The sequence below is a fragment of the Tachysurus fulvidraco genome, chromosome 7, assembly GCF_022655615.1.
Source record: "Tachysurus fulvidraco isolate hzauxx_2018 chromosome 7, HZAU_PFXX_2.0, whole genome shotgun sequence".
Lineage (NCBI taxonomy): Eukaryota > Metazoa > Chordata > Actinopteri > Siluriformes > Bagridae > Tachysurus > Tachysurus fulvidraco.
The window spans coordinates 15,413,739-15,428,738 of NC_062524.1; the positions used below are offsets into that span (position 1 = coordinate 15,413,739).

Consider the following 15,000-nt stretch of genomic DNA (forward strand, 5'->3'; position numbering starts at 1 on the left):
TCAAGTCATTTTAGAAAACTTTGCGGCGCTTTAAAGCACTCTGCCTTTTTCTTTTCAGGGATTTGAAGCTCACGCCTTGATGAACTGTTGTTAATAAATCGTTGTGGAATGACTTTCTCCGTCTTTCCTTCTCGGCTCATGAATATTCATAAGCAGGCGACATTGTGGGATGCGGGTAGCTGCTAAATGAAGTCGAAACAAAACATAAGGAAATAAAGTGAGTTATGGACTGAGCCTCATTATCAACACCATCAACATTCAGTGAGGTAGAGTTAGCATGTGTAAGTGTGTGTTTGTGTCTTAGTGTTGTGTTAGTGATGAGGTGTATGTAAGTGTTGTGGTGTACGTGTTAGTGCTGTGTTAGTATTGAGGTGCATGTGTTAATGTTAAGGTGTGTGTTTGTGTGTTAGTGTCGAGGTGTGTTTTAGTGTTGAGTTAGTATTGAGGTGCGTGTTAGTTTTGAGGTCAAGTGTATTTGTTGAGGTATGTGTGTTAGTGTTCAGGTGTGTGTTAGTCAGAGGTGGCAAAAGTACACACATCCTTTACTCAAGTAGAAGTACAGATAATCATTTTTTAAAAGACTCCAGTAAAAGTAGAAGTAGTGACTACACTCTTTTACTCAAGTTAAAGTAAAGAAGTATGGGCTCTGACATGTACTTAAGTAAAAAGTCGCCGTTACTACTACCTGTTTAGTGTCATGCTGGTAACTGGACGTCATGTTTTTATATATATATATATATAATATTACAGACAGGGGGCTGAAGCCACCCTAAAAAAGGGCTAGAATCGCCCCTGGCGCCCCTGGAATCCTTTTTCATGCCGATTATTTCAAACATCTCCCTCATATATGGCCATGTGTGTTCAGGAATGTCCTCGTTGTTAGTTATTTTAACATCGGTGACTCCCTCTGAATTAACATTAGCCATTCCTTTTGTAGGCGTGCTGCTCATTGTTAGCTCAGCTATCCTTAGTCTATGTCTGATAGCCAGTAAATAATACAGTACACCAGTCACATGGGGAAAAAGCCGCACACTGATAGGATGATAGACTGGAAACAGCGCTCAATGAGAAGAAATAATACTAAAAGTAACGAGTCCGTTTTGAAAATGTAAGAAGTAAAAAGTACAGATATTTGTGTAAAAATGTAATGAGTAAAAGTAAAAAGTTGTCCGAAAAATAGTGGAGTAAAGTACTGATACCAGAAAACTGTACTTAAGTACAGTAACGAAGTATTTTTACTCCGTTACTTCCCACCTCTGGTGTTAGTGTATGGGCTAGTGTTGAGGTGGGTGTGCACAACACACACACAGTCACTCATGCACTTTCACACACACACACACACACACACACACACACACACACACACACACACACACACACACACACACACACACACACACACACACAAACACAGGGGTAAAACTGGGAAAATGTCACCCAGGCAGCAATTACAAGTCAGCGAAACGTCCCCAGACCCATTGAGAGCTAACCTAGAATTCACTTCCAAAACTTTCTTTATACACCAGACGAGACAAGAACAAGACACCAGGTCCCCAAACTCCCAGGATTCCCACCAAAGAGACGCTTTCAGTTGGACTAAAGGAACAGATCGGATCTCCTCGGGATGAGCGACACTCCCTCTTCCCTTCCACCTCCTGCGATACCGAGAGGAACAGAAAGTAGAATGTATTATTAGCATTGCTAATGTTATTATCCTCAATAAGAGCGAGCAATATGAACATCCTGTCCTCCTTAAGTCCAATAAAAATTAGTGTGTCTCTCTGTTGAGGAGGAAAAACCTTCATCAGTCTGACTGAGATGTTTACTGAACTTTTCTACATGATTTCTGAACTAAATACTGGGAGAGTGAGAAGGTTTCAGCAGTCAGTAGAGAAGATCAACACTAAGCTCATCCTCAGTCCTGAACCCACAGAAGGTTCAGTACTTCAACCTTGGACCTTCAGATTTACTGGATGTCTTTGTCCTCTGAGGGACGTTTTCTGCTATTCTCTGCTGTCCCACAGTCTTTTGGTCTCCGTCCAAGACGAACAGCTCGAAAGTGAACAAAGTGAATGTTTATGTTAAGTGCTGTAATGTGGAGCAGCAGAGGGACAGAATTCTACAGTAAAGTTCTCTTACATCCAAACCTCAGCTACGCTTCACCTGTGCTCAACCTCAACATCCTGAACCTCCTCAACATCGTCATTACACTGAACCTCCTCAACATCCTGAACATCCTGAACCTCCTGAACATCCTGAACCTCCTCAACATCATCATTACACTGAACTTCAACATCCGGGACATCCTCAACATCCTGAACCTCCTCAACATCGTCATTACACTGAACCTCAAAATCCTGAACATCGTTATTACACCGAACCTCAACATCCTAAACATTCTGAACATCCTCATCATCGTCATCACACTGAACATCAACATCCTGAACATCCTCAACATACTGAACATCCTGAACCTCCTGAACATCCTCAACATACTGAACATGCTCAACATTGTCATTACAATGAACCTCAACATCCAGAACATCCTGAACATCCTCAACATCCTGAACATCCTCAACATACTGAACATCCTCAACATCCTGAACATACTAAGCCTCAACATCCTGAACATCCTCAACATCCTGAACATCCTCAACATACTAAGCCTCAACATCCTGAACATAATAAACATCCTTAACATTACAGAACCTTAACATCCGGAACATCCTGAACATAATGAACACATTGAATATCCTCAGCACAATAAACATCCCCAACATCCTCAATATACTGAGCATCCTCAACAACCTGAACATAATCAACATCCTCTCTGCCTTATCTCGCTCCTCTTCTACATGCACAAACTCAAAGCAATGTTTACTTCCCCAACCACAGACAGGTGTTATACTGTTCACATGCACAGGTCAGGGATCAGTTACTACACACACTACAGACCAACAGATTAACACGTGTTGAATCAACTACTGTTTTATCAGCTGCTGAACAATGAGGCTGGAAGCCGTGTTAATAAATTCAACTCCGAGGTGGAGAGAAAGATGGAATTAAACCCTCAAAGCTTCGTGTTTTTATTTAGAAACCCGTTTGCATTCCGTCATTCGGCTCGCTAGTAGACCGACACGTTGGGAAAACACAAGTTAAAGACAGCTAACTTCTAAAATCTTGTCGAATAATAAAAAGGAATATCTCAGGAAGTGAAAAAGTGCGACTCGGTATTGATCCAGATGAAAATCCTGCTGTGCTGAAAGATCTCGTAAGGTTTTAATGCAGCTTTAATTTAATCTGCCTTCTACGACTTTGTAGCTACGGTTTCATTTCTGATGCCAGCGTGAATTGCGACGCCGCTCCTAAATTACGGACAATAAATGTCGCTGGTGTTCCAGGGGGAGTTTCTGTAAAAGGGGAACTCACGCTAGAGGGAGGATTACAGGAGCTTTTTATCCCCTTATTTATAGTGTATTAATTAAAAGACTCGGATTCAATTGTTTTATTGACTCGATCGCCGACACACAAACTCCTCTGGGACAAGGACAAAGAATTGAGGACCAGAGTTATTGCATTTCTGTGTGTGTGTGAGTGTGTGTGTGAGTATGTGTGTGCGTAACAGTGTATGTTGTTAAACTTTGCCACTGCTGACAAACGTTTAAAGTGTTGTTCAATATTTACACTATTGTGTGCGGTGGCAGTTTTGCTTGAAATAAAATTTTATTTCCTGTTGAGTTTTTATGAGCAGCAACATCAAAAAGTTCACACCTCACACCTCAGCTTCACACCTCAGCTTTACAGGAACATGACACGGCACCTGTTCTTCATAACTTCAGATCCAGCCTTCTAATTCTTTTATTGCTTTTCCAGAAGACATCTATCTCCTAGATCTTTAGACTTCTTATGGGGCCTATGTTCCTCTGATCTATCCAGTGTTCCATAGATCTCCCTCTGCGAGATCTTCAGATCCTTCCAAAGTTCCTCAGATCCATCCAAAAATCTACACATCACCCTGAGAGATTCCATTTGGATAGAGCCACCATTCACAAGGTCCATCTAAATGTCAGATCCTTTGTGAGAGCTTCAGATCCAGAAAGCAGTCACGTATATTTAGATATTCACCACTCAGAGATCTTCATATCCATTCTGAGGTTCTGAGATCCTTTCAAATATCTACTCAGATTCATCCTGAAGTGAGTTCATCCAGCAATCTTCAAATTCAGAAAATCCTCAACTACATCTGCAGACCCTCCGATCCATCCAAAGATCTTAAGATCCACCCCCAGCACTTCAGATCCATTCGGATTATCATTTATGTACACTGTGAGATCTTCCGAATCATCTAGAGTTCCTCAGAACTGCTCAGCTATTTATTCAGATCCACCTGAAGCTCCTCATATGCGTTAAAGTGATCATTAAAATCCACTATGTCCAGCAATGTAGGGATGAAAGCCAATGGTTCTCAGATGTATTCAGCATTCCTTCACCCATTTGTTAATCCAGAGTCTCATCTCCGAGAAAGTTCTTCTCAAATCCTCCCAGTGTCAAAGATTTCTTTTCTCTTGCATGCTAACGAAATGCTAAACAAATAAATGTTTAACAAATGTATTTGTGGAGCTCAGGAAGATAAAGCCATGTTTGTGGAATATAAAGTGCAGGTTCTGTTTGTGTTGAAGCTCGGCTGAGTGTCTGACAGTCTGAACAAAGAGAGAGAGAGAGAGAGAGAGAGAAAAGACCTGGAACTCACCACTTGGCCATTCTGTGGGTTTTTGTGGGCATACGGTGGACCTCGAATGTGATTCCACATCTGTCCAGAGGTCATAGCAAACACCACACACTAGAGGAGAAGAAACGAGAAAGAAAGAAATATAGAAAACACGTTTAAAAAATGAAATAAAAACATTTGCAGTAGAACACCTAAGGTCTGGAATTTACATCTTTAACCAATATCTTTTTATCTCATCTTGTAGAGAACAAACCATAAGCTACTATTATAGCTTAATATCTTCAGAGCTATGATTAGATACTAGATATGTGGCCTTAAGGTCACCACCACACTGAGAAAGTGCAGAAGCTTTATTCTGTTTGTGTAACATACTGTCAGATTCCTGAAAAACAATGGAAAATGTTTCCAAACCTCGTTCATAAAATCTGTCTAACGTTACATGTTAATGTAAGCAATGCACTAAAAGTTTTACGTCACACAGCTATGTAAAGGACTGTAACAGAAATGTGATAATACGTACTGTTATATCACATATAAATGATGTGACATACGGCGTACGGTGTACGGTGACCCATGCTCAGAATTTGTTCTCTGGATTTAACCCATCCAAAGTGCACACACACACAGCAATGAACACACACACACAACATGAACACACACCCGGAGCAGTGGGCAGCCATTTATGCTGCGCGTCTGGGTAGCAGTTGGGGGGGTTCGGTGCCTTGCTCAAGGGTACCTCAGTCATGGTATTGCCTGCCTGAGACTCGAACCCACAACCTTAGGGTTAGGAGTAAAACTATCCATATATGGAAAGAGTCACCAGTGTCAGCTCACACACACACACACACACACACAGTTTTATTCTTTACTGTGTAGAAGAAGATCCTCCGTTAATCGTGATGTGACCTGAAATCGTACGCATCTCATCGGTAAAACTCGCTGGAGAAACACAATTTGATGTAAAGGTATTATTTTTTAATGAACATGTGGAAGTGGACTCAGACTTTTTGACTCTGCTGGAGACAGAGATGGTGATGAGAAAGAAGAAGAGAGAAAGCGAGAGAGAGAGAGAGAGAGAGAGAGAGAGAGAGATCGATGTTATCCTCTAAGGCAGTAGAATCCATAGCCAAGCCTTGTCTTGGAATCAATACGGCCAATAACAAACTTCAGCCGATGCAGCGCAGAAGGTCGAGCTCCTGCTTTTTTTTCTTCCCTGGAATAAATATTGATAGCATACGGCTAGAGCTACAGCATCGTTTGTTACGACATCGTTGGCTGCATTAACATAAGCACCACGCTCCTGTATCCTTAATTCGCCCTGCGTTCCAGCACTCGGTGCTCATCGATACGGCCTGGTTACGTGCTGAAGTGTAGCGCCGCTGCTTTTAAGGACATTGATTAACTTCCTCTAAGCAAAACGTCCCGCTTGATTCCGACGTTTTAACGATTACTTAAAACGCACCGCACATTCTGTCTGTCGCTGGATATTTCCGGCTGCAGTAAAAATCTCTACTCGCGACTTCACTGAGGTGAACTGACCTTTACAGCTAATGCTAATTCCAATTAATAACCTTCCTGTTTCCAGAGTCTAATCTCAGGATTGTGAAAGTCATCCCTCTCCTACTCACTGACAGCTCTGTAGCATTCCCCAGCTCAACTGGTCAAGAGGTCAAGCGCCAAAATACTTATCATTCATCAGGATTTCTTCTGTAAATTTTAAAGAGATAAAAGGTTACGTAACCGATGTTTACTGCGGCTCAAAGTGTTTATGGCTCATACGCATCAGTGAAAGTGATTAGAAATGGATAAAAAGCAGGATGAGTTTCTGAAACTCTTTGCAAAATTGTTGTAATGTGAAAGGAATAAAAGACGTGTTGTGTGATGTGGTGTTATAGGAAACACTTCCTACAGAAATAATCCCAACACACACACACACACACACACACACACACACAAGAAAACAATCAGAGGTATAAAACTGCCAGCTGAAGGTGCTGAATGTACTTCCTGTAGAGGAGGAAGTGTGAGCTTCAGTCTTTACCAGCGCAGCCATGGCCCAGCCCGTTCTGTTATAGATGAACTCCAGGTTGTTCCTGCGCAGGTAGAGAAGACCTCCGACCAGAGACACCAGCAGAGCCAGAGCAATCGTGCCCGAGTAGTTTGGAGGTCTGAACACACGGATCTGTGGGAGAACACAGTAAACAAACGCATTTAGCGCTTTAGACACATGAAGAGCTTTAAAACTCAGCAGGAGATGATGATTATCAGAGAGATCTTTTAAAGGAAACATTTTTACCAGTTGATTTGTGCCATTTTCTGTGCACATTTCACCCAAATTGCAAATCCCTTTAAACGCTAAAATCTTTTGATTTTTTTTTTTATCCTTTTCTTTTTTAAATCAATGGAACCTCAGAACAAATGCTGTCTGTTTCAAGCGGTTCATTTTTTCTTCTCTGTCAGGGTTCCAAACTCTTCAGTGCAGCCCGCACACACACACACACACGCACACACACACACACACACACACACACACACACACACACACACACACACACAGTGGTTAAAGAATTTATTGGGTTTAAAATGATTTACTCATGAAAATCCATTTCCAGCTCTTCCACATGAAGCTCAGTTGATTACAGAAATAAAGGTGGCTCATGTCCTGATGTCACATGTGGAATAATGACTTTAGTAGCACAGAAACACACAGTGAAGGATGATCATAAAAATAGCTGACAGTCATGTACTGAAAAATGAAAGAAACACAACAGAGAATTAAACAGTGAACCACCTTACAACTAATCACCAGAAGGTGTGGCTTCTTCACTGTCAATCATATATCTAGTCTATTACATAGTTCCTGTTGTTTTATCCTTGAAAGAACGGCTTTGGTGAGTCTGGGTGGTCGTGTTGTTGATAAATTGTAAGATTTATTAATTCACTGCAGCTTTAGAAAATATCATTTAAATAATTTGAAGGAAACTAAACCACTATCACAGCTACTCAGTTCTATTTAATTACCTTTCAGACGATGTGACCACATGCTACCACGAGTTAGTTTAATTTTATTATGGTAATTAAATCAAAACTAACCATCTTAATAACATAAGCATAAGTGATTACAACAAATAAAATAATAAAGCAACACAACACACACACACACACACACACACACACACACACACACAAACACACGTTCATGGAGATTTGGTCAATCTGATCTTCATTTCTTTAGAGAAGATATGAGGTATGAGAATAAACTTCGGTAAAGGAATTGCAGTTATTAAGATGAAGCAAAAATGAAATCGATCACACCTGTGTTTTGTTTGCATTCAGACAACTTTAATAAGACCACAACACACATTTGCTGTATTTCCTCCCCTCATGATCTGATCATTTCCTCCTTTATTAAATTTCTTACTCCTGTTTTATATCTTTTTTATATGAAATCTTATAGCTCAAAAAATTTCATCATTTAATGGTTCTAAATTATTATAATATTTCAGAATTGTCCTAATCCCATCTACTTTTTATGTAATTTATTTTTATTTACTTTAACTTTAATGCAACCAAGATGCTACTAAATCTATTATTATTGCTACTAATACTTCAGCAGCCGTGTCCCTGTCCAGCACCATGGACAGGTGCTATAGCGACCATATTTTTCCAGCACCATGGACAGGTACAACAGCGACCATTTTCTTTTTATTTCAGCACCATAGACAAGTACACAGCGGCCATCTTTCTTTTTCAGCACCATGGACAGGTACGACAGCGGCCAGCTTTCTTTTTCAACACCATGGACAGGTACTACAGCACCCTTTCAGGGCCAGATAATAATGTTCAATGTATTTTTTATTTTAATTTACAGTTGATTTACTGCTTGTTCTCCAATGTTTTTGATGATTTTCCCAATCACTGAGTCTGCATCAAAGCATCACCACGGCACAGACGAAATCCGTTTTTCTGATTTATAAGATGCAGGATGTTCCACTTTAGTCTGTATCCATTATTTCTCGTGTTCCTCTGTGGTGTGAAAGTGCTTGGCCCCATAATTGCTGCTTACAATATATGTTTAAATGTACTGTTTGTTCGCTTTTCAGTAAACTCACCTGTCCTACTTTATTATGAATAAAATCCCTGAGATGTTCAGACTGTGGTGTGTGTGTGTTACCTGAACATCAGTGCGGTCGTGGATCCACTTTGCCAGTTGCTCAGAAGCAAAGCCAATCCTCTGAAGGTCGAATGTGTCGGCACGCTTCGGCTTCCCTTTAGCTGGAAAGTGCATGAAGGTCGGAGCAGAGTTCATATTCAACTACAGAGATAGAGACAGGGAGAGAGAGAGAGAGAGAGAGAGAGAGAGAGAGAGAGAGAGAGAGAGAGAGAGAGAGAGAGAGAGTGGAAGGTAAGGTACAAAATAAAGATGTATTTATGTATTGATACATTATGTCCAATAATGTAAAACACTAATTCTGCACCGGGACTCTAACATACTGATAAACTAATCCAGGTGTGTTACCTGCTGAAAGACATCAGCACCTTCGTCATAATCAACTACAGTAAAGAACAACCTGTTGGAGAAAGCGGAAGAGTAACGCCACGAGTTTGCCAACACCTGATACTCCTCATTCGCCTGCCTGAGAGAGAGAGTGAGAGACAGAGACAGAGAGAAATGTGCATAACAGAAATTATCAGAGGACAAAAAGAAAAACAAAAAGAGAGACAGACAGATGGAGAGATAGAATCGAGAGCAGAAACCTCTAATTATCTGTCCATCCGTGAAGGAGAAGTCGTCTGACAACCTTCTGCTCATTACTCTGACAACATCAACACCCAACATACTAATAAACAAACTGAAAGCTTTTATTTCCCCCACACGTTTGATGTTCTGACGTATACACACACACACACACACACACACACACACACACACACACACACACACACACACACACACACACACACACACACACACACACAGAGAGAGACAGTATTTCAGCTTGCTGTCTACTGCAGGACATTAATAACATCCCAACACACCAATCCTACACTAACACAGTAAACATAACATTCACTTTGCTTTCTCTATTTCAGTTTTCCTCTGTTCATCATTTTCTCTTCTGTCCTGTTTTTATATTGTTTTGTTTTGTGTTTCCCTAACATTTTTTTTGTAAAGTTGTCATGTTTTTTTAACATTTAATTGTTTATTTGTGTTTATTTTTTTAAACACACACACACCAACAAACTGAACACACTCTCACCGACACTCCAACACCAGTGTACTAATCACTGTCTGATTTACACACCACAACACTAACATCCTAATACTAGTAATAATATTACATGTGTGTTTGTGTGTGTGTATGTCTGAATGTGTGAGTGTGTTAGTATCTTAGTGTGTATGTGTTAGCGTGTCTGTATGTCTGAATGTGTGTGTGTTAATGTTAGTGTGTGTGTGTTAGTGTGTGTGTGTGTGTGTTAGTGTTAGCACCTGCAGACAGAACACTGTCTCTGAGGCTGCAGAGCCGTGAACATAACGATGACGGAGTAGTTTCTCGGTGGTGATTTAACAAATCGGCGAAACTTTTCTCCGTTCATCCTGATCACTGAGCGACGAGAGCTCCACTCCATCATCTGCTCCACCTTCTCCACCAGCATGTTCTACATGCATGCAAAGAAATACAAAACACACACACACTTCAGAGATGTCTTTCAGCACTGATGTAAATAATAATAATAAAATGCTAGTTTTCGGTATCATTTTGGTAACAAGAGTGAAGATAAAAATGATTTTAATAATAAACATCTGCTTTAGTCACTCATCCTTTCCTCATCAACAAATCTGGGATCTGCTTTCATCAGCAAAGCTGCATCAAAATCAACCCGACACCTATTGAAGTACAAAAATATTCCTCTGTGATGTTGCTGATTTAGTAATGTCACTTTTTAGATTTATATAACGGCGTGATTCATACTGTGTGTTGTAGAAACATCTTGAATTAGGTATTATTATTATTATTATTATTATTATTACTATAACAGAGAACTAGTAGCATTTCAAAAGTGCTATTTTAGCGAGCGAGCTCAAAGGGTGATCAGAGCAGGGAGGATCTGGACTGTGAGAGAGACTGAAACACATCGACCCTGAGGCCACGAGTCTCCATCTGTCCTCGTCTGTATCATCATCACCCTCACGTCCTTCAACATGCGGCAACATGCCGAAACATTTCACACAAATTCACAGGTTCTGCTGTCAGATGGTGCCAGCGCTCAGCTTGGCACTGGTGACGGAGGAAAAAACACCGACAAACACTGTCCTACAGGAAAAACAAGCAGCCGCAGCCTGCCAGGGTTTTGTTTACACACAGCTTGTCCTCCAAATCCATGGTTTGGTAAACATCACACATCATTTCATTCACCACTAAAGGGCAGGATTAGCCAAAAATGAAAATGTACACAATGGTATGTTTCCTGACTGAGCAACTCACATTATTTACTGCATCAGGCAGAGAATGAATCAGTGTGTGTGTGTGTGTGTGTGTGTGTGTGTGTGTGTGTGTGTGTGTGTGTGTAGCTGCAATGACAAAATAATCATCAGCAGAGTAAACACGACACACTGTCGGACATGTTACCGAGAAACTGAAGAGAATCGTAAACTCCTCTGTCCTGTGTTGTAGTGAACAGATTCAGAGTCAATTTAAGAGCTGACTCACAGAATGATTCAGTGTATACTTATAGATACATTGCAATAAACAGATTCAGAGTCATTTGCTGAGCCGACTCATGAAATGATCCAGTGTATACTTGTAGATGACTGAATCTTTTATAAATGATTTTCCTCTTTAGCGTCTACTTTACTTTTTTATTCAGTTTATTTATGATGGGCTGCCCACTGTACATGTCCTGATGAGCAAGTTGTTGCTATTGAAATGGTGACATATTAGAATAGGCATTTTGTGCAGAGGATTATTTATTATATTTGTATTTATTTAATTGTTTGTTTATGGTTATAAATAATTTTGGATCATGAAGAATCACATGAGTCTTGGGAGACATGGAAGATTTTTCACACACACACACACACACACACACACACACACACACACACACACACACACACACACACACACACACACAGCTGAGTTTATTAAGATGGAAACAGAACATCTGTGTGTGTGTGTGTGTGTGTGTGTGTGTGTGTGTGTGTGTGTGTGTGTGTGTGTGTGTGTGTGTGTGTGTGAAAAATCTTCCATGTCATGATTTTACAGCAATTAAATTAAACTCAGGTAATGATTTTTTCAACGTCCACAAAAATAACATGCACGAAGAACAGCGCAGTAATGATTCCATAACAGATTCCGAGACATTACAAATCCAAGGAAGGATAAAAAGTTGAGAAATGGAATTATATCAACAAGAGATTAATTCAGAGTCACTCTAATGACTCATTTGGAGTTTACTAATTAAAATAGCTCTGATTCATTTCAGACTCATGAGCAGATTCTCTTGAGAGTCACTACTGGAATGATAGCACCAGCACTCATCCAAGCAGCATTCAAATCTAATCAAATCTGATCCTGAAAGAATTGGGATGTGACTCAGACGAGTCGAATCTTCACAGGATTCAGATTCAGCTCATGTAGTTGGATGAATACGAATATTCAGCAAAGTCAACTCATGAATCATGCAAAGATTCAATCTACAGACAGATTCAGGAACAGTTCAGCTTTGACTCACAGAACACGAATAAGGAAACAGAAGAACGTATTCGAAGTCGATTCATGAAACGATTCAGTGTACACTCATCGATAATTGACTCAGAATGATTCAGAGTGACTCTGTGTATACCAGAGTACAGATTCTGAGCCACTTTCCAACAGACTCCAAAGCATATGATTAGATGTTGACTCATTTCAGTGAAAGATTCAGATTCAGACTCAGTAATGGGAAGGATTTAGAAACAACTCAAACAATTTGTAGTCAAAGAATAATTGACTCGGGGTCAACTTGTAAATTGATTCAGAGTCAATTCATGTGAGATTTGAATGTTTATAGCTATCTCCTGAGACATCTCCTAAACACACACACGGCAGCAGTGCATGGCTCAACAGTTTTATTACATGCCAGGCTTAAGACAGATTCTGGATGTGTGTGTGTGTGTGTGTGTGTGTGTGTGTGTGTGTGTGTGTGTGTGTGTGTGTGTGTGTGTGTGTGTGTGCGCAAAGTCAGTGTGTTAAGCTCTCCGCTCTGTATGAACACACATTCAGCATAATTTATAATTGTCGAAAAAACCCAGATCGGTGGCAGAGAATTAAAGAAAAGTGACATTTATAAATAATTAAAAAAGAAGGAAAAAGGCAGAAAAGTAAATGGAAATGAAAATAAAAAAAAAGGAAGTGGCATGAAAAATAAAATGCAAAGAAAAATGAAAACAAAATGGACAAGAAAGAAAAGAATCATAAAGTAAAAGAAAAACAGATTTAACCTTATAAAACCTAAAAGAGAGAAGACTGGAGAAGGACGACAGGAAACGAGTCAACTCATTAGATTAATTTCAAATCATTCCAGGAGTCAAATTTCAAATTGAATATCTTCACTACAGCTGAATCCAATGATTCACTTCTGAAACTGACTACAATTTGTTCATGAGGAAAAGGGTGAATGGGAAAGATGAAGAACTTCATTATTTAAATGATGAGAATCTGAGAACAGATTCATTTAATGTGTTGGGTTTCAAAGGACACACACACACACACACACACACACACACACACCCCTGCTATCTCACCTTTAATTACTGGCTAATTCAGTGTTGAGTTTCACTTTAAGGTTTTTTTGCAGAAATTAATCTCTGAAATGAAATTCAGATTCTTTTTTTTATTATTTTACTCCTATTACACAGATACAGTACTGTGTGTGTGTGTGTGTGTGTGTGTGTGTGTGTGTGTGTCTGTGTGTGTGTGTGTGAGTGAGAGAGAGACCTAATTTTCCCGTCCTTACTTCAGCCTTCTAATTTATTCATGTGAGTTATTAGAACAAGGTTCATATGTAACACACATCAGAAACACATTAACTCACTGATCCCTTGCAGCCACGTTAAACAGAAACAAACACTAAGACTTTTTAAACAAGTAACAAGCTGTAAGTGTTGATGTGTGTGTGAGCGGAATAAAATACCTCTTACCTGAAAATACCTCACACAAACATGTGTGTGTGTGTGTGTGTGTGTATGTGTGTGTGTGTGTGTGTGTGTGTGTATGTGTGTGTGTGTGTGTGTGTGTATGTGTGTGTAAGTGTGTGTGTATGTGTGTGTGTGTGTGTGTGTGTGTGTGTGTGTATGTATGTGTGTGTTATGTGTGTGTGGAGGGGGGGTTCTGTGTATGTGTGTGTGTATGAGTGTGTGTATGTGTGTATGTGTGTGTGTATGTGTGTGTGTTATGTGTGTGTGGAGGGGGGGTTATATGTGTGTATGTGTGTGTTATGTGTGTGTGGAGGGGGGTTATATGTGTGTATGTGTGTGTTATGTGTGTGTGGAGGGGGGTTATATGTGTGTATTTGTGCGTGTGAAGGTAGTTGTGTGTGTGTTATGTGTGTGTTATGTGTGTGTGTTATGTGTGTGAGGGGGGCGTTATGTGTGTGTATGTGTGTGTGGAAGGGGGGTTGTGTGTGTGTATGTGTGTCTGGAGGGGGGGTTGTGTGTGTGTATGTGTGTCTGGAGGGGGGGTTGTGTGTGTGTATGTGTGTCTGGAGGGGGGGTTGTGTGTGTATGTGTGTGTTATGTGTGTGTGGAGGGGGGGTTATATGTGTGTATGTGTGTGTTATGTGTGTGTGGAGGGGGGTTGTGTGTGTGTATGTGTGTGTGTGTGGAGGGGGGGTTGTGTGTGTGTATGTGTGTGTGTGTGGAGGGGGGGTTGTGTGTGTGTATGTGTGTGTTATGTGCGTGTGGAGGGGGGTTGTGTGTGTGCTGTGTGTGCATGTGTTATGTGTGTGTGTATGTGTGTGTGTGGTGTGAGAGAGAGCAGTGTGTGTATGTATGTATGTGTGTTATATGTGTGTGTTATGTGTTATGTGTGTGTGGGGGGGTGTGTGTGTGGCAGATATCAGCAAGGCTTTGATGTTACAGGATGGAGGGTGACAAAAGATGACAGGAACAGTGGAGAAGAGAAAAGCTGAGTGTGTTCAGGACTCCTGTCAATTGCACTACTTCTCCTCACAGATCATGTAGCCGGAGCTCCAGCGAGCCGACACCGATCTAATCTCCAGCTCTAATA

At 40.5% G+C, this 15,000-nt stretch overlaps 1 protein-coding gene across 1 annotated transcript in view; it reads right to left on the minus strand.

Moving 5' to 3' along the window:
• tusc3 (tumor suppressor candidate 3) overlaps nt 1-15,000 on the minus strand; it is a 25,072-nt gene that overhangs the window by 6,959 nt on the left and 3,113 nt on the right. Inside the window, exons 2-6 of the mRNA XM_027134798.2 lie at nt 10,221-10,390; nt 9,249-9,366; nt 8,904-9,044; nt 6,771-6,911; nt 4,751-4,840 (exon numbers count right to left, since the gene is read on the minus strand). Coding sequence (XP_026990599.1) covers nt 4,751-4,840; nt 6,771-6,911; nt 8,904-9,044; nt 9,249-9,366; nt 10,221-10,390 — 660 coding nt within the window. The remainder of the gene's footprint in view (nt 1-4,750; nt 4,841-6,770; nt 6,912-8,903; nt 9,045-9,248; nt 9,367-10,220; nt 10,391-15,000) is intronic.